Genomic DNA, 24,516 nt, shown 5'->3' with positions numbered 1-24,516 from the left:
AGAAGGTATAAATTTGCAGTGGTGCAGAATTATTTCCATTAGAATGGACTTATGCTTTTAAGCACAACTTAAGGGGGTTTAACTGCCATCAGTTGGATAGTTTTACTGAAAATCTCAAGACAGTCCAGTCGTTTGAAGGCTGTCTAGCAGGACGACATGCCTGAAGAACAGAAACTCGTGATGCGACTTAGTTCACCCGAGAGGTCGCACCAGAATGAACGCCGTGGAAGCATAAGTTTCAAAAGTTTTTTGCAGATTTATTGTGAATGTGTTACTGTTTTGTTTATCGGTAATCATCTTGTATCACTGCTATCGGATCATATTTCTGTGTCTTTTCGCATTGCTACAGACCATTGATGGCATACTTCAAACCATTGGGCGTCGCAATTACACAGTGCAGATCAGGCGGCTGGAAGACGAACTTCGAGTTGAAACCCAGGTTGACGCCTTACTTCAGATAAGCCACGTCATCACATCTCGCCGTGGTCAAGGCGCATGTCATGCAAGAGAAACCGTTAAAGACTTCGCTAAGGTACGATGTGCACCTGGTCCTTCACCTAGGTTTTGGGATCCATTTGATTTCGGTGAAAAGCTGTAACCCTGCGGAAAACACTGGATAGTTCCGTTTCTACTACGCACATGGGCGAATGCATTGAAGCACGACTAGACACAGCTGCCGGTTGTCGCATGCCGCGTGTTTCATTGGTTTTTGTTTCAGGGAACGGAAGTTTTTGCTGATGGCCGCGACTGCTTTGTGCGATTTTTCAATGCTAGCGAAGAAGACTACGACCAGCAAATTCTTCTTTTCCAAGCCTTAAAGGTAATAGAGATCCAGCAGATCCGTCTTCTCCAAGCCTTAAAGGTTTTAGAGGGTCTCCTTCCACTTACCGAAGTACGCATAAAGACACTGCAGTAACCTGTTTAATCCACTTTTTGTTCTTAACTATGGATTTCGATACGCAGGCGCCAAATAACAGCCAGCAGGACGCTCCCCTACACCAGCCATAAAGCATGCAGTGCGGTGAGGTAGTTGCTATTTGTGGAAACCGATTAAAGGTCAGACACTGAACACGCACGAGCGGTCTGTTCATTGGTTCAATGTGTCGTATACTAGGAGACGTTTGGTGCTATTCTTCCACCCATCATAAATCATCGCATTCTCCAGCCCGTCTGAATGTTCCGCTCAATGAAATCACATCATTTCTGGATGAGCACGTATTCTGCGTACCACTTAAAACCGCGCTCAGCACTGGCATTCCACCTCCGTAGCTCTATTGGTAGAATGCTCGACATCCGACCAGTGTGACAGACATGTGCCTTCGCGCCCAAGTCACTGCACTGGGGGTGACCAGTGGCGCACTGATCAAGAGGGCGGCGCCCGTGCCATAGCTTTACCGAACATGATAACATGCGCGCGCATGCAGATAAGGCTCATTGAGCTATAGCTGATCTGTTGAAGTAGACGAATCCAGGCCCTTAAGAAGCCATACATGACAAGTGGTCTGACCCAAATGTCGGGCTCAATTTCTAGAGAAAAACGTTTGCAGCCATGAGACGGCTTGCTGCCACTGCGACATCACACACCCGCCCATCCTTCCGTCGCGTGTGTGCTTGCACAGCGATTTCTTCCGTTCCCAGGGACTGCCCATGATCCAAGCGACCGAGCCTGTCACGATGCATGCTGTACAGCATCTTCAGTTCTCTCGAGACTTGTACGACCTCGTCGGACGGAAGGTGGCAGAGAGGTGCCATCGTCGCAGGCTCTTCTGGCTATTTCCTACCACGCGCTCGTTTGCCAAACACTTGGCGTCCTGTAAATGCTTCGACACATTTTACGCCCGATTTAGTGTTTGCAAAGAAAAAAAGCATCAACCAAAGAAATAGCTCGGGAAATATACAGCGAAAAGATGGGTGTGAGTCTCTCCACATTCGCGTACTGCATCAGTCCTTCGAGACTCCTTGTCTTTGACCTGTTCGGGTCATTTTGGAGAGAAAAAGCATAGACCACAAACATATCCGGGAAATATCGAGCAAAAAGACGGCGGGAATCACCAAATTAGTATACATCAACCCATCGACGTCAGCAGTCGGCCCGAGCACATCTGAGGCGTGCCATCCGCAATGTGTGCTGCAACAACGCTGCGTCACGTTATGACGTCAGCCAACATGACGGCACTGTCAGGCGTGAAGGGTACTTTGGCGTCAGACAAACTGTTGATTCGGCGGAAAAAGGAAATCTCGAAAGTCTGGTGGGACGTTCCATACATCTTTATTCTATGAATAGCAATCAGCGTGTTTCGGACCCCAACTGCGAGAAAACGCCCGCGGCTTGAAGACCTCTTGAAGACCCACACATTGCCAACGCGCCCTGCACCACCAGCTATCACAAAACTTGCGATGCTCAACTGGACAGCTTCCCCGACACACGTTGCCGCCGTGTCCACGCGGCCCCGTTCCGGCGCCCGTCAGGCGTCATCAGCGGGACGTACAACACCTCCACCTACAGGTGGAACTTCCTGCGGCTGTCCTCCATTTCGTGCCGTTTGCGGATCCACTCGTACTCGCCGCACTTGGAGTCAAAACGTGCCCTTCTGCAGAGACCGCAGCTTGAGCGTGAAGCGCCGGCCCCAGCTCCCTCAGCGCCACCTTTTTGCTGTCCTTGAACTCGTACCTGAAGAAACAGGGATGACAGGAGCGGGCTCAGTACAGGAACAGTACAGAGGCCAGTGACGCCAAATAATGCACACGGGGCCTCCGTCCTTCAACGCAACTGCCCGTTTGAAACCATAAGCAGCATTAAACGAGTGTCGCGACCACATCTGCACGGATGAGGAAACGTCACAATATGGGTCACGACACCAAAGCCTCTCATCATGCCGTCAGACACGGTAACAAGCGCAGAGTCAACAGAGTCAGAGTCCTGTAATTGGGCTTTCGGGCGCTTCGACTGCGCGGCCTTAAGTGCCCAGGCGCCATACACAGAGACAACGCGACGTCACAAGACGACCGGCGTGGGGTCTCAGCTTAGCCACACGTGGCCAATAGGGAGCAGGACGCCGTCCGCGAGATGCGGCCGCGGCAGGCCGTATCTTGCGGACGTATCTTCCGCGGTCACAGTAATGCTACGACCCAAGCATGGGGGAGTCGACAAGTGGTAATAATCACGGTGGTGTGGCGAGTGGGGTGTAGTGAGAGGCGTTTGATGTATACCAGTATGTTATGTTGCATTTCAGAGGATTTCAATTCTCGTCGCCCAACCAGGGGATCGTGATCATCCCCGACCTGGACGCGCGCTGGACACCTTGAGCGCGTTACTACCGGACAGAACATGCGAAGGAATTTCGTATTTACGTACGTGATAACACAAGGTTGCTATAGTGTCGGCATTCTACACAAACGCAAAAAAAAAAAACAAATGAATAAAGGAAGAGTAAGTAGCCAGGGAGTACTGAAGAAATCGTGGAATTCATCAACTCCAGTTGCGGTCAGTCAATAGCCGTTTGACAAAGGCGCTCAGCAAGATGCAGAACTGGGAGAAACTTAAAAAGCCGACGGTCGCTTTTATGACCCGCTGCTAATTCCAGAAATGGGCCAACACCCGATGATAGTACACAAACAACAAGAAAATGAAAAATAAAAACGTCCCGAGGCTCCCCTGTCATTTGCTCGTTTAAATATATGTTGTCAGCGCTTCCAGGGGCAGAACCATACAGATCGGGTCTGCACAACAGCATCCTGGCTCAGCGTTGCCCTGAAATGGAGACTTCCTGAACCTCAAGACAGTATGGCAGGGTGTCCGGTAGCCGAATGGAATCTGTTTGATACGGTGCTGCTGTGGCTTCACATATTACCGCTGCTTCTTTGTATACATTCACAGACATCCGTCGCACGCCTCTTGCGAAAACAAAACTACGTGGCTGGGCCACGTAGAGCATGGCCCATGCCAGTTATATCCGACCGCGTATGGGTCATTCGTCGCAGTGGCCGGACGCCAACGTCCAACCCAGGCGACACGGTCGCTCTGGTTGGACGCGTTAGCAGGGAAACCGAGGCCACGAAGCTTTACCCAATGCCGAGTGACTACCTGGCGGATCGCACCCTGGTTTGCACTTCGGAGTGTGGTGAAAGTCTTTAGCGTAACGTAGCATAAGTCTTCACGTTTTATGAATGGTCACCACGTGTACCAGCTCCCAAGCTTTTTTATTGTTCCCAGTAACTTGTATAAATGGAGCAAACGTGCCTATCAAAACCCAGCTGTCGTCGATTGTGTTAGAGGTGTGTACTTTACCGCCGCCAACACAAAACCCGTAGCAACGCTTGGCTTTTGAATTTCTGGCGTGTGACGCTTTGAGCCTTGATTCACGATGGCTATCTGCAGCAACGAAGGAAGTCCAACAACCCAATTATGGTCCTACACACGGTAACCAACACGCCGATGTTTACAAAAAACCGTGATGCAGTACGCGCAATAAAGGGAACGTAATGCTCACGGTCCCAACACAGTTGCGCTACCTTATGCCACCAACTCTGCGATTGCATTCTCCACGACCAGCGCGACGCATTCGGGGAGTACTACTCATGCTGACTGCACGTCATATCATCAAGTCCAATAGACTGAGGGAAACGCAATGGCCACCCAAGCTGATTTTTGACTAAGTTCCTGCCATGACCACTCTACGGTACTTACCGTGGTACGTCTATTTCCAATGCCATCCCTAACATAACTAAACCTAACCTAACCTTCCCTAGCCAAACATGATTTTGTTTCAAACGGCCAATCGTGCTGTTCCATGCGGCGTTTATCCGATACTTTAGAATACAACTACGTTTATCGCCACTTATTTTCGGCGAAATGATGCATGAACTCAAAAATTTAAGTTGCAATGGAATCACCCTAAAAATTAAGCCCTCAGGTGCCAGGCATCTTCCAAAAACAAAGTCTGAAACATTTGCGACAGAAAACAAGTAAAACACTCGGGCTGCACCGAACTCCGAGGGGTCATCATCACCACACTCGACGGCGGTTGCGGCCACGGCCGGCGCGGCGCTCAATAGCCCCAGCCGACGTCTGACGAGCAGGCAACGCCGAGAACGACGCCACTCTAAGGCCGCACCTGTGATGTCGGAAGAAGATGTAGTCTCGCTGATTATGCAGCGTCATCACGCGCCGGCCCTTGAACTCCGGGTCGAAGTGGAACAGCGAGGCCAGCATGCGGCCCACCCTGTGACCCAGCATGGTCGTGAAGTTGTTCAGCACCACCTCCGGACGGTGGTGGGTGTGAACTCCTTGATGCGCTGCAAAAGCCACGAATTCGCGGGTTAATAATCACGCATGCAGTTTCTTCCTCAATAATCAAGATAAATTTGTGTTCTCCGGAACACCCCGCACTGATTCATTGGACTTAACCAGCATTGCGTAACAATAATCATCGCACAAATGAGCATTTGCGCCGATGAAACGCAACTGCCGGCACTGTTCCCCTAATTTACGCCCTCCCCTGCCACAGCGCGCTGTGCAACGTGCGGCCCAACACACCTCAAATGTCACAAACCCGACAATGACGTAATGTAACAAGCAGGCTGAGCGGGATACCTGAACGGTCCACGGCGGCTTCTGGCGGCGGCACGAAGGTAGGAGCTTAAAAGTTGAATGCACAGAACCACAGCCTCGACAATTTTCAGCCAACCCGGCCAGCCTGACTTCTCCCCCCCCCCCCTGCCCGGCCGACGGTGCGGCCAACCATACCCGGAGCTCGGCGCTCAGTTTGACGTTGCTCAGCCGGTAGTGGGCGGACGGTCCGTCGGGCAGGTGCACGTGCAGCAGCCCGTTGGCCACCACCTTGCGGCTCTTGTCCTCGTTGATGATGAGCAGGTCGGTGTGAAGCCGCGCGCGGAGGCCAACCGTGCCGTTTTCTTGATGGAGCTGAAGTTGCGCAGTCGCACTTCGGCGTTCGGGATCACCAGCGCCAGCTCCTTCAGGAAGTCGCGCGTCTTCTGCAGGCGGAGAACGTTCCCGTGAACACAAAGCGGATCACCAAACTCGCAGCGTAAGACGAGCCCGCCATTCGTCTTTCCCTGAAGTGTTCAGACGAGCATCTTGGTAGCACCATACCAGGAACATATCACTGATTGACAAAGCCTTAGGCACGTAATTACTTGGAATTACGAGACTTTGTGCTGACGATAACCGCATTTCAAATCAATTTTGTCCGTCAAAGACGTGCGGCAAATACCAGGCTTCTGGGATGCGAATCTTCATGCGTACGCTCACTGCTCGGCGTCTGGCGCAATACCGACCGTGTGTATCATCAAAGACGGCAGGAAACGACATGCACATGGTTCGCCACGCACCAACCAGCAGCACCCCACACCATAGCCCTCGTCACGCCCGACAGAGCCGCTGTGACCACCGCCGCCCGAGCGGCGCACCGGCCGGCGCCACGCGCGGTCGCCGCCGCGCTCACCGGGGACGGGAAGTCGCCGGCGGTGAGCATGACGCGCGGCTCGGCCTCGCGGCTGAAGTAGCCGCCGAACTCGTCGAGCCGGTCGGCCTCCTGCGTCTCCAAGTCGTCCTGCTGCACGGTCGTCACGTCCGGGATGCGCAGAGTCTCGATGGTGTGCGGCTGCAGCACCGGCGGCGCGTCCTCGCCCAGCTCCTCGCGCACCTTCTGGCGCTTCTTCCGCGCTTCGCGCTTCTCCTGGAAATTATGAGAGTCGCAATGAGGCAAGATAAATGTCCAGCCTGTTACGTGAAACAGGTATCTCAGCCGGACTGGTGACAGGCGGAAATCACACGTTCAAAGGTTAAGAAGCCACACACGCTGACATTTTCGTTTCGAACACACATTTGCTCAAAACTACCGCGATGACCTGCGGATGGCTGTTTCACAATGGGCGTAAGCTGCGAAAGGGCTGATGTTGATTATTCCCATGAGCAATGCAGACATGTACAGTAGGAGCACAAGCTTGGAAGTCATGCAGCCACACAAAACATAACATTTCCAATGTTGAGAGCATTAACACTGCAAAAGGTGGCTTAGTGGTGAGTACCATACCAGTCTATTAGCTGTTTTTTTACAAAGCACTCCACTGACAAAATGGACAGACTCCACCAGTAGTTCTTAACTTCAACTCAGAGGTGAGGGCACATTATTGTACATGTGTACATAACTCCATTTCCTGAGCATTTACAGCCATGCCAACTCATAACAAATACCTTGTTCTTCTTCTGCCTCAGCTCCCTCCACTTTTCTTTTCTGATATTTTTGTTCTTGTGGTCGACACATCGTTCCGGCATGAGGGGCGAAGCAGCGCCTGGCGTTGATGCCTCAGCAGCTTTTGGTGTGAAAACCATGGTGGATGAAAACTCTGCAGCAGATAAATAATTTTTCACACAGTAGCATGAGAACAACATGCCTCATATTCTCCTGCTGAAAACAGCCAACCACATACTAAAAAGAGGAAACATGCTGTACAATGAAACAAAGGCACTAGCCATACACACAATTAAGTTCTATGCAGTTTTATTCAGTTTCACTACATTAATGCACACCAGGCATTCTGCAACTGCCTTGCTACTTTAATAGGGTATCACAAAAACCACATCACAATGATGATGTGAGACTGGTGCCCAAGTTTGGCAGCATCCAAAGTTTGTCAAGGCTAGTCCAAGTCCATACTCCACAAAGCACACCTGCCAGCACAATACACATTACAAATCCACAGAAAGCATCATGTACCTAAATTTGCCTATGTTGCTTTAATTCTCCTCATGCATACATCTGTTATCACATTGAATGAGGTATAGTAAACATAAGCAAAACATTACCACCCCACAATGTATGGCTACAGCTTGGCACTTTTCCACGCATTTGTGGTCCGCCTTGCAGCATGTACACATGCTTTTAAGTTATGGCCACCATGATACATACTGGTGGTTCTAAATAGCATCTACACTTCTGCATATATGAGGTATAATAAACACAACCATATAAAGGCCTCAAATCAATGACTTGGAGATGCATATCATCAATGACAATGACTTAGAGAAGCATATCATCAACAAAGGAAGAGAGAAGAATGAGAAAGTGACAGACACACCAGAACACCTGAAATAATCTACACAGCATGACACCTTCAGTGAATCCCTGTTCCCTCTGCCTGCATTGGTTTCCCTCCCCCTTACTTAAATGGTGCATACATAACCAACAGGAATTCAGCTAGTGCCACTTTTCCAGAAACCAGCCACAGACACAACACTCTGAGAGCTGAAAAGGGGAAGGATTGCAACATGAAGACAACACAGAGCTTTGGCCCAGTTTACTGCAACCATGACTAGACAATGATCATTCAACCCAAAATCAAATTTGCAGCCACCAATAATAAAATATCAGTGAGCCATTTTCAAGTCACTGGTCTCACTGATGAAAATCACTGGGCCCAGAGCTAGCCAGTCTTCAGGCAGTGCTACTTGTACATTTGTGCACAATTTTTCAGGACTTCTTAGACTGTCCATGAAGAATCAAACAGCTCATGCAAAGAAGTTGCTCCAATGCATTGGCAAGACCTTGCTGCACAGGTTCTCAAATAGTGTCAGGCTCTGTTCTCCTATACTTTCATACTGTCTACATGATGACAAAATCTATGTCCCTCTCACTCCATTCCAAAAAGGAGTCTAACTGACAATGCAGGCTGTTTGAATCACATGCTAGATAGGAAATGAAATGCGAGGGAGTTTCAAAACGCTCCCGATCGATGATGAATGACAGCATAAATGCTACACAGTAAATGGCACGCATGATACATCTCTTAACATCACACATTAGCCCTAACTTTGATGAAATCCCTCTGAACATAAGTGAGTGAATTATTATGTGGTTCACTCACACCATCATTTAAGTAATAAAGAATCCGCCTTGTTTCCGAAATAAACTGAACAACATCCATTAGCAACCAAATTGCTTGCACTTATTCGAGATGCAAGACAACGCATCCTGCGTACAATTAACATGTCCTGCTTCCAGGACAGGCTTTGGTCTTTCTGGCAACCATCTATAACAGCCGCAAGTACGGTACCTTTGTCGATGTCTCCACTTGATCCAAGTTCCCTCTACGATACTAAAACCCCTCAGGTCTTCCGTTCCCCGAACAAACGGAACCAAAGCAGCTTGACGGGAAGGGCACCATGAGACCACATTTTCGTCTTAAGAGCGCCAACTTCGAGTCAAATATTCTGAAATTTTCTAAGCTGGTTCGCATGGCTAACACTAGCAAAAATGAAAAGCAGGAGACATGCACAACGAATCACAAGCGCTGAATGATGCTAGTGCTTGCCGTGCTCTCTGCTCACGATTACCAACAGCAAGCGCCGCGTGGGCCACCGCAATCTATTTCCTTCAAGAATTTGTTTGTGCTCGGGCTCTATAGCACCTGCGTGGCGGGCATATCCGTGGGTGTAATTAGCACTTTCGTGCATTGTGAATAGGTGGAGTCTTCAGCGCAGCTCAATACTGATCCTTCCACGAGGACTGCCACGGGTATGTACCAGTAATGCGGTTGGTATGGGCCGGCTTGACGCCGTTGCCCACGTGTCACCGTGCGTGGTATCCTCACGTTTATGATGTATTGTCTTCCTTTTGCTATGTCTTATTTCCCCATTTTGATCCCTTGAAGGGCTATATGAGGCAGATGGATGAAATTACCCCTGTTCTTCCCATGCTGAATGTCCTGAATGGTGAACTGGCAGATTGTCACGGCATGAATCAGACCACTGCAGCGATGAGTTTGTTTTTTGCAAGGCCTTGTGTACACACGCTTAGCATTGGAGGGTGGTTACACACCACAAATTGCTTAACCATATTCCATGGAACTGGGATGGGGTCCAACAGCATGTAATGATACAACATCCCTCAAAATTACCTAACAAGCTGGGGTTTCCTCAAATTTGGCCAGGTTTGTTGGCAAGGTTTGACCAGCTTAGCCAAATGAATAGCAAGGTATGCCCCAGGTGACTATAAACTGTGCCTGGGTATATCTTGACTTGTGCTTGCTAGTTAATCTACTGAAAATTCATCGGTGTTCATAGGTTTTGCTTGTTCTACTGCTATGTAGAAATCAGTAAACACACATGACACATATGTCATAACTTTAAGTAACAACTGTTGTACCTTTGGAATGAGACAAAGTGAGTTCAGTCAGTAAAAGAGAATCAGCAACAGATTCAGCAGTTGCTGTTGCAGATGAGAAATACCACCTTTGTGTATCTTTTTAACATCATCTTTCTGCCTGCAACCTCAAAGTAGAGCCCCCAGTCTGCATTTAGCTAATTTTATCTGAGGCAGTTGTGTCTTTACCAGCCAAAAACAGCTGAATCTTAGCTAGTTCTCAATGTTGTACTTAGCCTGTGCTTCATGTCTGCACTAACTTGAGACATCTTTGATTCAGAATGCTATATAGCTGTTCACTGTTCAGATTTGCTCCAGTCATTACATTGTTGATTTGCAACAGTATGAGAGCCATGAAGTAAGCCTTGACCAAGCATGTGAAAGAACTGGACTTCCACATTTGGCACTTGCATGGTCATTGGGATTGGGGTGCCAGTAGTGTGGGGGTTAGTGCGTCTGCATTATGGTTATGCGGTTAACACGTCTGCGTTAACCACTGCACGCCTGGGAACCCAGAGGTATGGGGTTTGATTCCCTGCGGTGCCTGCCCTTACTGCCAGTGTGAGAGGTAGGTGACGCCATATAGCCTCAGCAGCTAAGTGTGTTGTAAAGCCCCAATGACACAAGGTCATTGGGATCACAACATATGAGGGTGTGACCTGCAGGGAATTTGTGACATGGCAAATCTCTGCAAAGCTTTCAAGGGTGTCAATCCAATAGTGCGGCTTTAAAAGGATAATGAGATATTTTCAGTTAGGGGGATAATTGATTTATTTGAGAGAGTGTTTGCTTCATCAACATCTCAAAAAGCCATGGGCTTTGAACTGGGTCGGCGGCTATCGGTTTCACGTTTATATGGGGTTTTGAACTGAGATAGCTATTTCCAAGATCATTCCGTGGAGCTCGCAGCTATATGCTGATTAACATTTCAAGCCCTCTCGCTTCTGAGCTTGACTCCCGCGAACTTCTGCAGCGTATTTCACATCCCCTATTTGAATGTCATCCAGATATGTATGTCGTCATGACGGGTTCACGCCGTCCACCGCAATTGCAGCTCTGACGCCGTCCATCTGGCAGTGTCATAAAAACGGCCCATGACATCCAAACGATGACTTGTTGAGTACCAGATGTGCTAAAAAATGAAGTTGTATCATTTAGACCAGTGTTCTACCCAATACCAGTATTGCTGAGAAAGCTTTTCCATTTTGTCTTATGTGAACCTCGTGGTAAAGAAAAGAGAATGGCGGGAACTAGTGTCAGCCAGCTGAAATATCATCCGTGTCGCCTATGTGATCATGCCCCGCCTCCATGATTTTGGGCGCCATGTGAGCACGCAATCGAGGCGTCCGAAAGCCCTAATCTTCTATTACTGCTGCCTCCATAGCTTTGTTGGGTGAAAATTGACTAACGTTTTTTGCAGGCCAGTCATCGCAATGTACCTGATGTACCACATAGATGAGAATGGAGAGCGTGTGTATACATTGAAGAAGACGAACGATGACGGCCGGCCAACCCAGTCTGCACATCCCGCCCGGTTTTCGCCAGAGGACAAGTACTCTCGGGAAAGGATTACCATCAAAAGGCGTTTTGGCCTCTTGCCGACACAGCAGCCCAAGCTCGCGTGTTGAACACGGTCCAAGTAAACAAGCTTCGCGCTGGCTCCTCAAAATGTGTGGTGTCATAGTGTTCAGCTATTAAGGGCGCACAACTGTGCATACGAGCTCGATCAAGATCGTGCCAGCCCTAAATGGAGGATCCATGAGGGCTCTTGACGGCAGGATGAGGTGTGTCATGAACATGCTGAAAGACACGCTTCACATGTCTCAATATTGTGAAAAACGGTGCATTTTGGTGCGTTGAAATGGTTCGATGTCGCACTGTACTACCCTCATAACATGATGTGAAGCATTCGTGTCCGCCAAGCGTTCCTTCCTGCTGATTTTGTAGTACTGGCGATTAGTTCTCCTTGAAACTCAACGATTGACCACAAATATGAACCCAACGACGCTCGGGTTGCATTATAATACAAAATCATTGCTCCTAAATATTTGGTTCTGAATGTTTCATGGCCGGCTCGGAGTGAAATAAACATGGTGGGAACACTTTGTCATGGGTTTGTGAATTATGCATTGAATCCCTTCCCACACATAGCTAGTGTGGGCAGAAGTAAATAGCGTTTCTGTGTATTTTGGATTGCACATGTAGGCGTGGAGAATCGTTTTGAAAGTCGGTGTGGCGGGCAAAGACGCATACGTGGCGTGTGCGTGCGATGAGAGACGGATAGTAGGGGGGCAGATTATCAAGTTATTAAATCGGTGATGGGAGCAGGCCGTCGCTTGAAGGCCGTCAGACTAAACCCTGCTTTTTCAATAATTTTTTTCTACGTTAGTCATAATGTCTGGGAAGGAATGGAACATGGAGGTAAAAAGTACAAATGAAACATACAAAATGTATAGAATAATAGAAGAGGTAGAAAAGAATGATAAAAAGAATGCTCAATGGTTTCGTCTATCCCGTACGCAAAACCAGACATCTATTTACTCACCATTCATGGCTAAAGCGCGAAGCATTCGCATAAACAAGCTTGGATCAATGTGAGCTGGCGCCAGCACGACCGATGGGACCAGCCAGCTGAAACATTGACAACACCCACAAGCGACCAACCAAAACTCTCCGCCTGGGACGGCACAATACTTGTACCGCGTCGTAATTCTCTGAGCATTTGGCTTAGCTCTGAGTCATCCATCGCTCTTTAGATTCGCTTCCCCATCCTTTGCCTTCACTGATCATTGCATGTCACGCGGCCACTTGGCTGGGCTCTAGGCCGCTCAACATCACCGAGTCCCATAAACATCCTGCCTTGGTCTGAATCTCGTCAGAATCCTGAATCTTGCCAGGCTTGGTCATATTAATACAAATTATCGACCCATTTAGATCGGCATTCGTGGGGCCGTTAATATCTTTGTACAGTTCATATAAAGATCCTGATTAAGCTCCCGTATTTTATCGGCTTAGAAAAAGTTCACTGGACCATTGTAAAGTGAGAAGCGCCGGTAATGTATTTCATGCAGCCAATTAACGCATAGTTTCTTCAGTTGACTGACTATAAAATTCAGATAGCATTGGTTTGGTGGTAGCTTGCGACTTATATTCCAGGTTTAAAGCGTAAAATGAACAATATCAAGGTTAAACGCGCGCTTATAAATAAATGGGCCGTATTCGGTGATTTCTTTGGGGGGGGGGGGGGCGGAGGGACCTTTTGCTATCATTTGCCAACTAGGTGCTCCCCGCTTGCCAAGGCTCTGGCAGCTCATCCCCAGGCTTTGTGCGCTTCACTGGATCTTCACTGGATCCGACGGGATCGGACGATACCGGACGAGACCGGACTGCACGGTTCGGAACCAGACGAAATCAGACGCGACTAGACAAGTGCTGGACGTGATCAGATGGGACATGATGGGACCGGATCGAATGCAACGAGATCAGACTGGACTAGATGGTACCGGATGGATCGGTGGGACCGGATGAGAGCAAGCATGCCCGGAAGTGACCAAACCGAACTGCACGGGGTCTGACAGTATCGGACGCCACCAGACGCGGCCGATAGAAACCGAACGGGACGGAATGGGACCAGACGGATTGGACGGCATCGGGTGGAGCGTGATGAGCTCAGACGGGACTGAACAGGGTTGGAAGAAACCAGCTCGAACATGATAAGGCGGCACGGGGCTTAACGGTGCCCTCGAAACCTAATGCGATAGGACGGGTCCGGATGAATCCGGATGGGACTGGATGGGATTGGACGCAATTGACGGGACTAAAGAGGACTGGATAGGACCGGACAGAACCGAAAATGATCAGATCAAACCAGACGAGACCAGACGGGAACAATTGGCACAGGACGGGACCGGATGAAGCACGAATAGAACAGAACGAACCCTGACGGGACCAAAACGTGACCGAATGGGACCAGATGGAGCTCGTCTGATTTCGCCCGGTCCCGTTCTAGTCCCATCATGGCTTGTTTTGTTCCATCTCGTTCATTTTGGTTTCGTTCCTTGCTGTCCGACCCTGTTCCAGCGCGTTAGGTCCTGTCTGGCCCCCGCCAAGCTCCGTGCAGTCCCAACCGGTCCCGGGTCTCGTCTGGTTCCATCTGATCCCATTAGGTCTCGTCCAGTTCCATCAGGCCTCGTCCCTTCCTGTCTAGTCCCATCTGGCTCCATCCGGTCCTGTCGGACCTCATCACGTTCCATCTGACCCCACTGGCTTCGTCCGGTCCCGTCCGGCTTTATCTCGCTTCTTCACGTCCGGTCCGGTGCGGTTCGGTTCCGTCCGGCGCGGCCCGGTCCTGACTGATGCGGTCCGCTCCGGCCGGTTCTGTGTGGCTCTGTTCTGTTCCTCCCGGTTTCCTTCGGTCACGATTGGTGCCTTAGGATCCCTCCGGTTCGGTTTGGTCCCTTCCGGTTCCTTGTAGTCCCGTTCTGTCCCGCCCGGCTTCTTTCAGTCAAGACTGTTGCCTCTGACCCTGTCCGGATCGGTTTGGTTTCTCTAACCCTGTCCGGTTCGGTTTGGTCCCTTCCGGTTCCGTCCGTTCCCGCTGGTCCATTTCTGTCCTGTCCAGTCACATCCAGCATCGTCTGTTTTCCTCTGCTTCTATCCGTTCCCCTGTGGTTTGGTCTGGAATGGTCCCGTCTTGTCCCGTCTCGCTTTATAACGTTTCTTCTGGCTCCCTGCGGTCCCGTCTGGTTCTGTCTGGCTCTGTGAGCTCCGTTCGAGGCACCAGGCGGTTTCCCGCCTGGTGCCTTGCGGTTACCGCCCGCCTGCTGGGTGCCAAATGTGCAACGGGAAACGCCCAAGTGTCATCATGGACTAGGCAGGCCTATATGCGCACGTAGATGCCATGCAAAATAGTGTAGTGCCCTGAACATGTAGTGCCCTGAACTGAACACCCAGGTTGACAGTGGTGCTGTGGATTTATGACGTCATATTCCAATCAGCTGGAGGTGTTATCGACCTTCGTGACATTTACACAATCATTAACAGCTGCATTCCAAGTTGTTGTGTCTGTGGTCGTGGGCGGGGAGCCGACGGGCAAGGTTTTTGATCCTTGTTAGTCGCACGATGGGTTCGATGAGGTGCTTGATGTATTCATTGATGTCTGTAAGATATGTCGGTGACAATATTGGATGGGAAGTGCGTGGCCTGCGCTGGCGATACCATCGTCAGACCATGCCCCCAGAGGTGGTCACTGTTGGGCCACATGGGCTTGTTTCTGGGCTTTGAAGGAAGTCTGATCAGCCATGAGTAAGCAAAAGTTGGTTAGAACCCAGTGAAATGAATATGGGTGTCACATAACTAGAGCAGCCAGTACTTCTGAAAGCCCAAGTCAGCATCATCAGTATGGGTGAAATGAAATTAAATTTAATGATTTTTGAAGGTGGGGCACCTGGGTTTTTCTGCCTACCCTAGATGCTGGGTTCATTTACTAGCATTAAGGATCTTGTGGTACCCCCAGCATTCCATAAAATTAGTTTGTATGTTGCATAGTTCCACATGATGTGCTGTATGCTTGAGATATGCCTGCAGCATTCATTGTGAAGCAATTTGACATGCATTCTTGTGCTGCCTGATTATATTTATGATTATTATTCATGATATACATGATCTATCTATATATCTATCTATCTATCTATGATCTATCTATGAATATTATTATTGTATTCATGAGACATGTTATTGCCATTAACTATGACTTTATTTGTCTTGCATTCTCTTTTCCACAGATCACTATGGGAGCTATTCTGTCACATGTTTGCCAGCTTTTCCATGGTTAGTGGTATTGTTCAGTGTGGACAGAATCTTGTGGCTAATATTGGCCCTTTACTCTGTGGAGGGATGGCAGAAACCTGTGGCTGAGAAGACTGCTCCATTTTTAGAAAATATGGATATGATGATTTGACAGCATGGGGAAAATGTTTGCAGATGGTGCTCACCCCCATGTCCATGGATGACCTCTCAGCACTGACTCAATAGGTGCACCAACATTTACACCTTACTTGCTGGGTGTGCTACATGCTGCTCACATGTGGCAATATGTGCTGGGCAGATGCATATGCTTTGCCTTGTATAAAGGCACGTGGATAGTCAATTTATGTACACACAATGAATGTGTATAGTGTATGAGTGTTGTGCATTTATTACCTCCCCCCATGGATCCATAATAATTGTGCTGTTTTCCTCACAGGTAAAAAGCGTGAGTTCGTTGAAGGTATAGTGTGCCAGGCAGATGAGCTTGAAGATGATGAGTAAGTCATTAGGTCAACATGTTATTTGCAGGCTCTCTATTTGGTCAAACATATTTTGTGATATTGCTGGGTGGTTTGATTTTATTTTCTGAGGTTGTATGTCTGTAAACTGGCATGACAGTAATTTGGTCATGACCTTTTGTCATTTAAATAGCTCATCATGGCTTGTTATATATAGTATTTCAGCATGATCAATTGGTCCAGTGTGAGATCTGTGTGGGAAATGTGCCTGGACTTACAATATGTTAGTTCTTGCCATAATTGGTTTCTTTACAAAACTGCTTATTGATGTTGGTTGTTCTTAGCATCATTAAAAAGAAAGGCTGTGCCTGAATTTTCCTTTATTATGTCATTGATCAGCACATGGTTGTTCATGACTTCAGGATGGCATCCAGTTATGCTTGTGCATACTGCGCTAGCATGTGTTGGTCAGTCTGTATGGCATGGCTTTGTCAATCAGGCTAGTTGGTACAATATGTAGCTGTAGTTGGTGACAGCAACTGCAGCAGCAACAGCACGCTGACGTCCAGTCCACCACGTGTGACGTGCTGCCTGCCTCGCCAGGATGCGTATCTGTGACCTGGCTGGTGAGGGGCGTATCCTGGTCGTCAAACACCAGGGGCAGATCTCCGCCCTGGGCACCAAGTGCTCCCATTACGGCGCCCCCCTGGATAAGGGTGTGGTCTCCAATGGCAGGATCCGCTGTCCTTGGCATGGTGCCTGTTTCAACGTCAGCACTGGTAAGACACCTGCTGTTAAACTATGGTCTCTGGGAATACAGAGCTGCCTACTGATGAGTTGGTGCTCTGTTCTGTTGGGGTGGCATTAAGCTGCCTAGCCAGCAGTGATTGTGGATTTTCATCTTTTGATGTCCAGAAACATTGCGACTCTTTTGCTGTTTAATAGGATGAGAGGAGCAGTTTATGGAAATGTTGGTGTCAGCTAACTGTATTGGCAAGTTGAAAAGGCTTAAGAATCAAGGGGCCTAACAAAATTAAGTGCAGACATTTACTCATGTTGTATGTGCTTGTTTTTGCCAATTTTTTTTGTCCATTTTCTGAAATTGTGGGTGAAAGGTTTGGTTGAACATGGGTCATGGAAATCTAGTGCTGGTATTGTGTGCCAGCATTATGACATTGCTTTAGAGTAAGGTGCCAGTTGTTTTTTGTTCGGTATTTGTTGGGGAGGGGGGGCTAAATGTCTGTTTTGAAACCACGACCGTATTCTCATTAAAAAGTAATTAAGAGTGAAAAAAACATTTTTTTGTAGAATCTAATCCCTAGCTTTTATCTATCAAATCCATTCACAGGAGACATCGAGGATTTCCCGGGACTCGACGGCATCCCTTGCTACCAGGTTGAAGTGGGTGATAGCGGTGACGTGAAAGTCCGCGCTAAAAGACAGCATATTCATGAGAACAAGTGCACCAAACAGCTGGGCAAGAGATCCGATGAGTGCAAGGATGTGGCACTGGTCCTCGGCGGCGGTGAGTTGCACAGGGAATGTGTTGTCTGTCAGTGCTTCGCTCTCTCGGTGTAGATAAAATATTGGTGCGCGTGTTTACACTCAAACAAGGTAGAAGCTTGCATTGTCTTGTAGTTACATGCCACTAAATTTGCCCACTATTTGTTTTGTTCTTTCTTCTAGGGGTTTCCACAGAACAGGTAGTTGTTACCCATTGGTGTGAACGAGAGTAACAGACTTCACTGGGCTGCTTGGAACTGCTTGTGCATTCAGGAACGAGTTGTCTTCTGCGACTGAGTTAGTCGCATGACGTAGGTCGCAATCGCGTAACACTAGTGTACCTGACCATTGACCAATCATTAGGCCGACCCAACATATATGGCAGAAATCTGTGTTTATTTCGTCCTCGCGTGAGAGGACCTGCCGGTGCCGCGCTGGTCGCTGCTCGTGCCGTCCGTAGCACTGCCGCTGGTACCGTCCGTAGCACTGCCACTGGTGCCGTTCCTAGCACCGCCACTGGTACCGTCCGTAGCACCGCCACTGGTACCGTCCGTAGCACTGCTACTGTTACCGTCCGTAGCACTGCTACTGTTACGGTCCGTAGTACCGCTACTGGTGCCGTTCGTAGCACCGCCACTGGTACCGTCCGTAGCACCGCCACTGGTACCGTCCGTAGCACTGTTACTGTTACGGTCCGTAGTACCGCGACTGGTGCCGTCCGTAGCACCGCCATTGGTACCGTCCGTAGCAGTGCTACTGGCACGGTCCGTAGTACCGCGACTGGTGCCGTCCCCAGTACCGCGACTGATACCGTCCGTAGCGCCGCCACTGGTACCCCCGTAGCACCGCCACCGGTACCGTCTTTAGCACGTGTCCTGACGATCGGGTGCGGCCCGTGCGCCAGGTGCGGCGGGCGCCAGCTGCGTGGAGGCGCTGCGGGAGAGCGGCTTCAAAGGCCGGGTCGTGCTAGCGACCAAGGAGAAGTACCTGCCGTACGACCGGCCCAAGCTCAGCAAGGCCCTGGACATGGAGGCCGAGAAGATGCAGCTTCGCTCCACCGCGTTCTACGAGGTCAGATGTCGCTTAATAGTCTGATAATATGATCTGGAGATGAGGTTTAACACTAGAATTGATGTCTCATCGTTTGAAGTTGGGGTGAGTTTTCAGACGGGTGGAATTAATGCCAATGGCAAGGGCTGGACCAATTGCGGGAAGCAGAGACAGATGATGACCATAGAATCCCTTGCTTTCAAGGAAAGAGATCCTGTTTAATCGCCTATTGCTGGAGTTAATCCACGGTACACGTTTTCTGCGTTAACAAAGCGCGAGCGCTACAGTGCGAAATGCCATTGCGTATATTCATCGACATTGATAAATAATATGTTAACTGGTCGTGTGTTACGTGATTTTGGTTGTATGGTTGTATCGTGCGTGTTTGACTGCGTGTTGTGTTGCATTATAAGGCGTTGGGTGCATCCAGTTTCGTCCGCCGGCCGTTCTCCAGCCTGTTCCCTTGGCAGGCCAGTGACATCGAAGTGCTGACAGAACACGAAGCGACGTCTGTTGACAAGGACGAGCGCAAAGTGTGCTTCAAGAACGGCGCGGAGTTAACCTACACCAGCCTGGTCGTGGCCACCGGCAGCAGGTGAGGCTTTTCACGTGTTCAGTTTGCACCCGCTTCTCCTGATTGTCTGTATGACGTCGTCCGATCAGCCGCCGGCAGCGCGTGGCCCGGACCTGTGCCGGGTCCGGACCCTCCGCCGCTGACGTCAGCCGGTCGGCAGGCCGCGCGTGCTGGCCGTGCCCGGCTCCGACCTGGAAAACGTCTGCGTCCTGCGCAGTCCCGAGGACGGCAACGCCGTGGCGGCCCGGCTCCTGGGCAGGGACGTCGTCATCATCGGCAGCAGCTTCATCGGTAGGTGGGCAGCGACAGACAGAGACCCGCGATAGGGGGACGGAGATGATGTCGGGCACGGTTTACTCAGGCTGACCGCCAGACGAGCCGAATCTGGCGGGCACCCTCGGCAAAGTTGGGCATCGCCGCGTTTGTTCAAGCGTTTGCGCCGCGTGTTTTTCTTTGTTCGCGGCGGTGGGTCCGCAGCGTTTAATGCTCTTCCGTACTTGTATTGTCAATACTTTCATCTTTGATTAAAGTGTGTGATAATTGTGAGTGGCTGAGGTTTGACATTTTAAAGCACATTTTACCGGTTTCTTGGTCGTCACCGTCATAGCCGGGTACTACGAAGCCAGAATTGGTTAAGGCTGCATTCAAATACTGGTAAATTATCCGAGACTGTCACGTGTGCTGACGCTGACCCCCCGTTGACTGTCCTCGAGGTCTGCGACCAGTCTTCTGCTGCGTTGTCAACAGGCATGGAGGTGGCCGCGTACTGCCAGGGCAAGGCAGCCAGCGTGGTGGTGGTGGGCTCGAGCTCCGTGCCGTACGAACGCTCCCTGGGCCCCAAGATCGGCGCCATGCTGCAGGCCATGCACGAGGCCAAGGGCATCGTCTTCAAAATGGGCCTGAGCGTGCGAGAGTTCAAGGGCGAGTCGGGCCGGCTGACCCAGGTCAGTAGCCGGCGGTTGGGCGCCCTTATGCTGTAGGCCTTAGGGCAATAGCCGGTGATTGCAGGTGTTGTCTGTTTCTCGTGCGATCGTCCAACATACGATCCTTTGCTGCACGAAGTGTTCGTATGCGATGTTTTGACGGGTTGCCATGGCGACAGGTGCTGTTGACGGACGGCTCGGAGCTGCCGGCCGACGTGTGCCTGATGGGCGTCGGCGTCACGCCCTGCACCGAGATGCTCAGAGACGTGGTCAAGCTGGACAAACATGGAAACGTCGTCGTGGACAAGGTAGACGTCCCGGCTCTGATTCAGATAACTCGAGTTCGGAGGACTAGTCGACGAATGGGACGTGCTTCGTAATACATGTTAATTGGTTGTGGAAACGCTGTCAGGAAATGCCCCTAATTCATTGGAACGTTTCGCAGAGCGGGTGCTGGCCGCGCGCGAAAGGTAGCGTCTGAAGGTAGCTTTTGGGTCGTCGGCAGACCCGGGAGCGCGCGCTGGCCGCGCGCGGAAGGTAGCGTCTGAAGGTAGCTTTTGGGTCGTCGGCAGACCCGTGAGCGCGTGCTGGCCTCGCGCGGAGGGTAGTGTCTGAAGGTAGCACCTGGGAACCGTCGGCAGACTCGTGAGCGCGTGCTGGCCGCGCGCGGTAGGTAGCACCTGGGCCGCCGACAGACCCGTGGGCGCGTGTTGACCGCGTGCGGAAGGTAGCGCCTGGGCGGCCGACAGACCCGTGAGCGCGTGCTGGCCGCGCGCGCAAGGTAGCGTCCGGGGGTAGCGCCTCGGCCGCGGACAGACCTGTGGGTGCGTGCTGACCGCGTGCCGAAGGTGGCGCCTGGGCGGCCGACAGTCCCGTGGGCGGGTGCTGGCCGCGCGGAGGGTAGCGTCCGGGGGTAGCGCCTGGGCCGCCGGCAGACCCGTACGCGGGTGCTGACCGCGCGCGGAAGGTAGCGTCCGAGGGTAGCGCCTGGGCCGCCGGCAGACCCGTGAACGACGGTGACGCGGTTTCAGCGGCTGCGGAGCTCGGCAGACGGGATCTACGCGGCCGGCGACATCGCGTCCTTCCCGCTGCCACTGGCCGACGACGAGCTGGTGGTGATGGGGCACTGGCAGCTGGCGCACTACCACGGCCGCGTGGCCGGCCGCAACGCCGCGGGGCTGCAGACCGACGTCAGCACCGTGCCCTTCTTCTGGACACAGCTGTTCGGCAAGAGCATCCGGTACACGGGTGAGTGGGGCAGCCCGGCGCCGCTGGTGTGGACGGATGTGCGTCTGGTGCGGGTTTGGGCTGCTTCGGAGCGCCGTGGTGATCAGCATTCCGAGGCGTGGCGTTTAGCAACTGCAACTCGTGCCAAAACTGCAAGTGCCCCATTCAGATGCAATGGACTACATCATTGTAATGCACGGCATTATAGTTATCCAGCGGCACTGGCTACGAGTTCTGGAGCTGGCCCGCCAGCTCTGGTGAGTCCCAGAGCAGGCCCGACTGGCTTTGAAGGTCAGCTGGCGACGGGCCAACGAGGATCAACCCTTCCCTGGGGCGGCCGTGGCACAGCATTGTGCGGCATGTAAACCCTTCGCAGTTCTGCCCGGCGAAAGGGGAGGTTTACTTGTCTGTTGAACTGGACAGCACTGGACTGAACTGCACAATCGGGGTCATGGGTCCGTGTTCAACTGGACAGCACTGGACTGAACTGCACAGCTGGGGTCGTGAGCTCGTGTTGAACTGAGAGCACTGGACTGAACTGGACGGCTGGACTCGGGGTTCGGGGCGCACGCAACAGCTTGCATGGCGGGCGCCAGAAATTCGAAGCCGCTTGTGCAAACCATCGAGTACTTACTTGCTTGTTTGCCCATCTCATCCGTAGAGAGATGCGTTTCAAGTCGGACACGGCCATCGGTGGTGCGTCTTGGACGGATTCACGAACGGGGTGCCTTGCATGGAGGGCCGGGGCTTAGTTCTCACCAGTGAGAGCGTAGTATTTTGAGTACTTAATCCATTGCGTCTCGTCCGAGTGCGGCAGTGTTTGTCTCAGTACGTTTTGTGCTACGTCGCCTCTATCTGTCGAAGGCTGTTGTACGTTCCACCCTGTTTTTAGATTGTCACTAGTACTCTCCGGCCTACGAGATGTGCGTCATACGCGATTTCGCCTTTTAATGGGCGTCGCCACGAAGTGGCGCCCACGCTTGTTCATTGTAGATCCCGGTGTGACACCCGCCTACTTTGGTGGACCTGTGACTGCCCTAAGGAGTGGAGAGAGTCCCCGAGCACATGAGGCGTGGCGGAGAGTGGTAGCATGCAGTGAAAAAAATAATACTGGGGCTGGATTAGTCGATGTTTTTTTGTTGTATTACAAGGGTTGAATACCGAAGGTGGCAAGGAGAGTATGGCCAATGTGGCCTGGGTATCAGATGTTTTATGACCCGGCGATTCACGCGGCCCCGGCTCTGCCTAGTAAAGACAGCACTGGGCTTCCAAACCGTGCGCCATGTCGGATCCATGCCTACGTGTGTAGCAGAGAGTTTAGGGAGCGTCCGAATATTCGGTGTGTTGTGGCGGCGGCGCCCTGCGCCCTTGCTCCTGACTCACTCTGCCGAGTCTGCCTCGCAGGCTACTGTCCCAAGTTCGACGACGTCATATTCGACGGCGACGTGGACGAGCAGAAGTTCGTGGCGTTCTTCTGCCAGGGCGACAAGGTGAAGGGCGTGGCCTCCATGAACCGGGACCCGGCGGCCGCGCGCTGGGCCGAGCGCATGGCCGCCGACGGCTACCCTAGCAAGCAGCGCGTGATGGAGGAGCTGGCGGAGAAGAGGGCGGCCGAGTAGGGGCCGGCGCCGCCGCCCCCTGCCGCTGTGTGGGCGGCGGGGTCCGCCTCTGGCGCGGCAGGGCGCCACGGTCGGTACGCGCCCGGTCTGCAAGGGCGTGTTGGTGGTGCTCATCTGCAGAACCGCCGGAGCATCTGTTGTATTGCGACGTGTGTCTTCCGACCTTGGGTGGTGAGATGGTGGTGGGTCGTCGCTGAGTCTATATCCTGGGGCCAATTCGTTCTGTTTCCGTCCTGATCTGGTTGTGTAGCCTTCGTTATCAAGTGCACGATGGGAACAGGGTCGAGCGCAGTTGCTTTATCGCACATCAGAGACGTAAATGAGCTATATACACATGCATGTATATATATATATATATATATATGCATAATTTATATACATGTATATATATATATATATATATATATATATATGTATATAAAGATGGATATATGAGTAAGTATTTAAACACGCACAGATGCTAGATCAATACTCAGACAAGCACGCTAGTATCGACACAGCGTTGCGCCACTTCACCGAGAGCTTTAAGCGAACAGGCACGTGGCACCCGCACTTCGCACACTACCGTTCGTCCGCCTGTCTTCGGGTTAGGGTTTGCATTGGCGGGCTGTGCTGTTGTACTCGACAATGACATCACTCGGTGAATCAAACGCATCTCAGCGATGTTTGTACCGTCAGCCTGAGATGCCGTCGCTGCCAGGGCACAGGCACTCCTCGCTGCCCGATTTCTAAGTGCGAATGCAAGCAGCGGCCACGCGTTGTAAGGTATAGTCTACTTGTGAGGGTATATTTTTATGTGTTGGGCTTGGGCTGCCGTCTTCCGTCTCGTAGGTGGCAGTGCCGTGTATATTCCGTGGGGTGCCAAATCGGCTCCAAGCCAGTCTTCCGCAGTACAGCTGCAGGCTGCCGCACACGTGCGGCGTGCTGGCTCCTCGTCGAACGCGGCTGCTCCGGTGCAGCGCGTTGGTCCATTGTTAGCCACGGCTGCACCCGTGCGGCGTGCTGGCTCCTCGTCGAACGCGGCTGCTCCGGTGCAGCGCGTTGGTCCATTGTCAGCCACGGTCAGCCCGTGCGGCGTGTTGCCTCATCCTCAGCCACCGTGATCTAAGCCACCGTGATCAAAAGCGGGTTTGAATAGCGTTAGCATTTGACGGAAAACATCGGCTTGTTAAGTAAAAAAACAAACAAACT

General features: G+C 51.3%; 2 protein-coding genes and 1 long non-coding RNA gene across 6 annotated transcripts; 2 read left to right on the top strand and 1 right to left on the bottom strand.

Annotated features, from left to right (window-relative positions):
- Positions 1-263: 263 nt before the first annotated feature.
- On the top strand, positions 264-1,910 carry LOC119089569 (uncharacterized). The gene is made up of 3 exons (XR_005093163.1): positions 264-532; positions 719-820; positions 1,639-1,910. It is a non-coding gene; the product is annotated as an uncharacterized LOC119089569 (long non-coding RNA).
- Positions 1,911-2,250: 340 nt separating this feature from the next.
- Positions 2,251-9,149, bottom strand: LOC119089568 (ribosome production factor 1-like). Its single transcript, XM_037212315.1, is given in 10 exon segments — positions 2,251-2,581; positions 2,583-2,621; positions 2,623-2,671; positions 5,115-5,286; positions 5,697-5,703; positions 5,747-5,899; positions 5,902-5,994; positions 6,465-6,698; positions 7,217-7,368; positions 9,076-9,149. Coding segments are annotated over 9 exon segments (966 nt in total). The 5' UTR covers positions 7,355-7,368; positions 9,076-9,149; the 3' UTR covers positions 2,251-2,500.
- Positions 9,150-15,220: 6,071 nt separating this feature from the next.
- On the top strand, positions 15,221-23,657 carry LOC119089755 (apoptosis-inducing factor 3). Of its 4 annotated transcripts, none has more exons than XM_037212563.1 (12): positions 15,221-15,272; positions 15,947-15,992; positions 16,408-16,468; positions 17,033-17,208; positions 17,778-17,954; positions 18,837-19,003; positions 19,453-19,577; positions 19,717-19,847; positions 20,304-20,500; positions 20,659-20,787; positions 21,511-21,727; positions 23,111-23,657. In XM_037212563.1, exons 2-12 carry the CDS (start codon positions 15,953-15,955, stop codon positions 23,323-23,325), a joined length of 1,635 nt encoding a protein of 544 aa, XP_037068458.1. In that variant the 5' UTR covers positions 15,221-15,272; positions 15,947-15,952; the 3' UTR covers positions 23,326-23,657. The 4 variants fall into 4 exon arrangements, with proteins under 4 accessions (XP_037068458.1, XP_037068462.1, XP_037068460.1 ...); XM_037212567.1 differs by having other exon boundaries at positions 15,223-15,298; XM_037212565.1 differs by having other exon boundaries at positions 15,227-15,259.
- Positions 23,658-24,516: the final 859 nt, after the last annotated feature.

The sequence above is a fragment of the Pollicipes pollicipes genome, unplaced genomic scaffold (genome assembly GCF_011947565.3).
Source record: "Pollicipes pollicipes isolate AB1234 unplaced genomic scaffold, Ppol_2.1 Scaffold_3087;HRSCAF=3621_pilon_pilon_pilon, whole genome shotgun sequence".
In the NCBI taxonomy this organism is placed as follows: domain Eukaryota; kingdom Metazoa; phylum Arthropoda; class Thecostraca; order Pollicipedomorpha; family Pollicipedidae; genus Pollicipes; species Pollicipes pollicipes.
Note: the sequence above shows the minus strand (reverse complement) of the source record. Positions and strands in the feature narration are given on the sequence as shown.

What these genes read in the sequence shown, in the direction of transcription:
- LOC119089755 (XM_037212563.1), top strand. Translation starts at nt 15,953, where the DNA reads ATGGGAGCTATTCTGTCACATGTTTGCCAGCTTTTCCATG. An exon ending in TGTTTGCCAGCTTTTCCATG is followed by an intron (nt 15,993 to 16,407) that starts GTTAGTGGTATT and finishes TTTTCCTCACAG; the next exon opens with GTAAAAAGCGTGAGTTCGTT. An exon ending in CTGTTTCAACGTCAGCACTG is followed by an intron (nt 17,209 to 17,777) that starts GTAAGACACCTG and finishes ATCCATTCACAG; the next exon opens with GAGACATCGAGGATTTCCCG.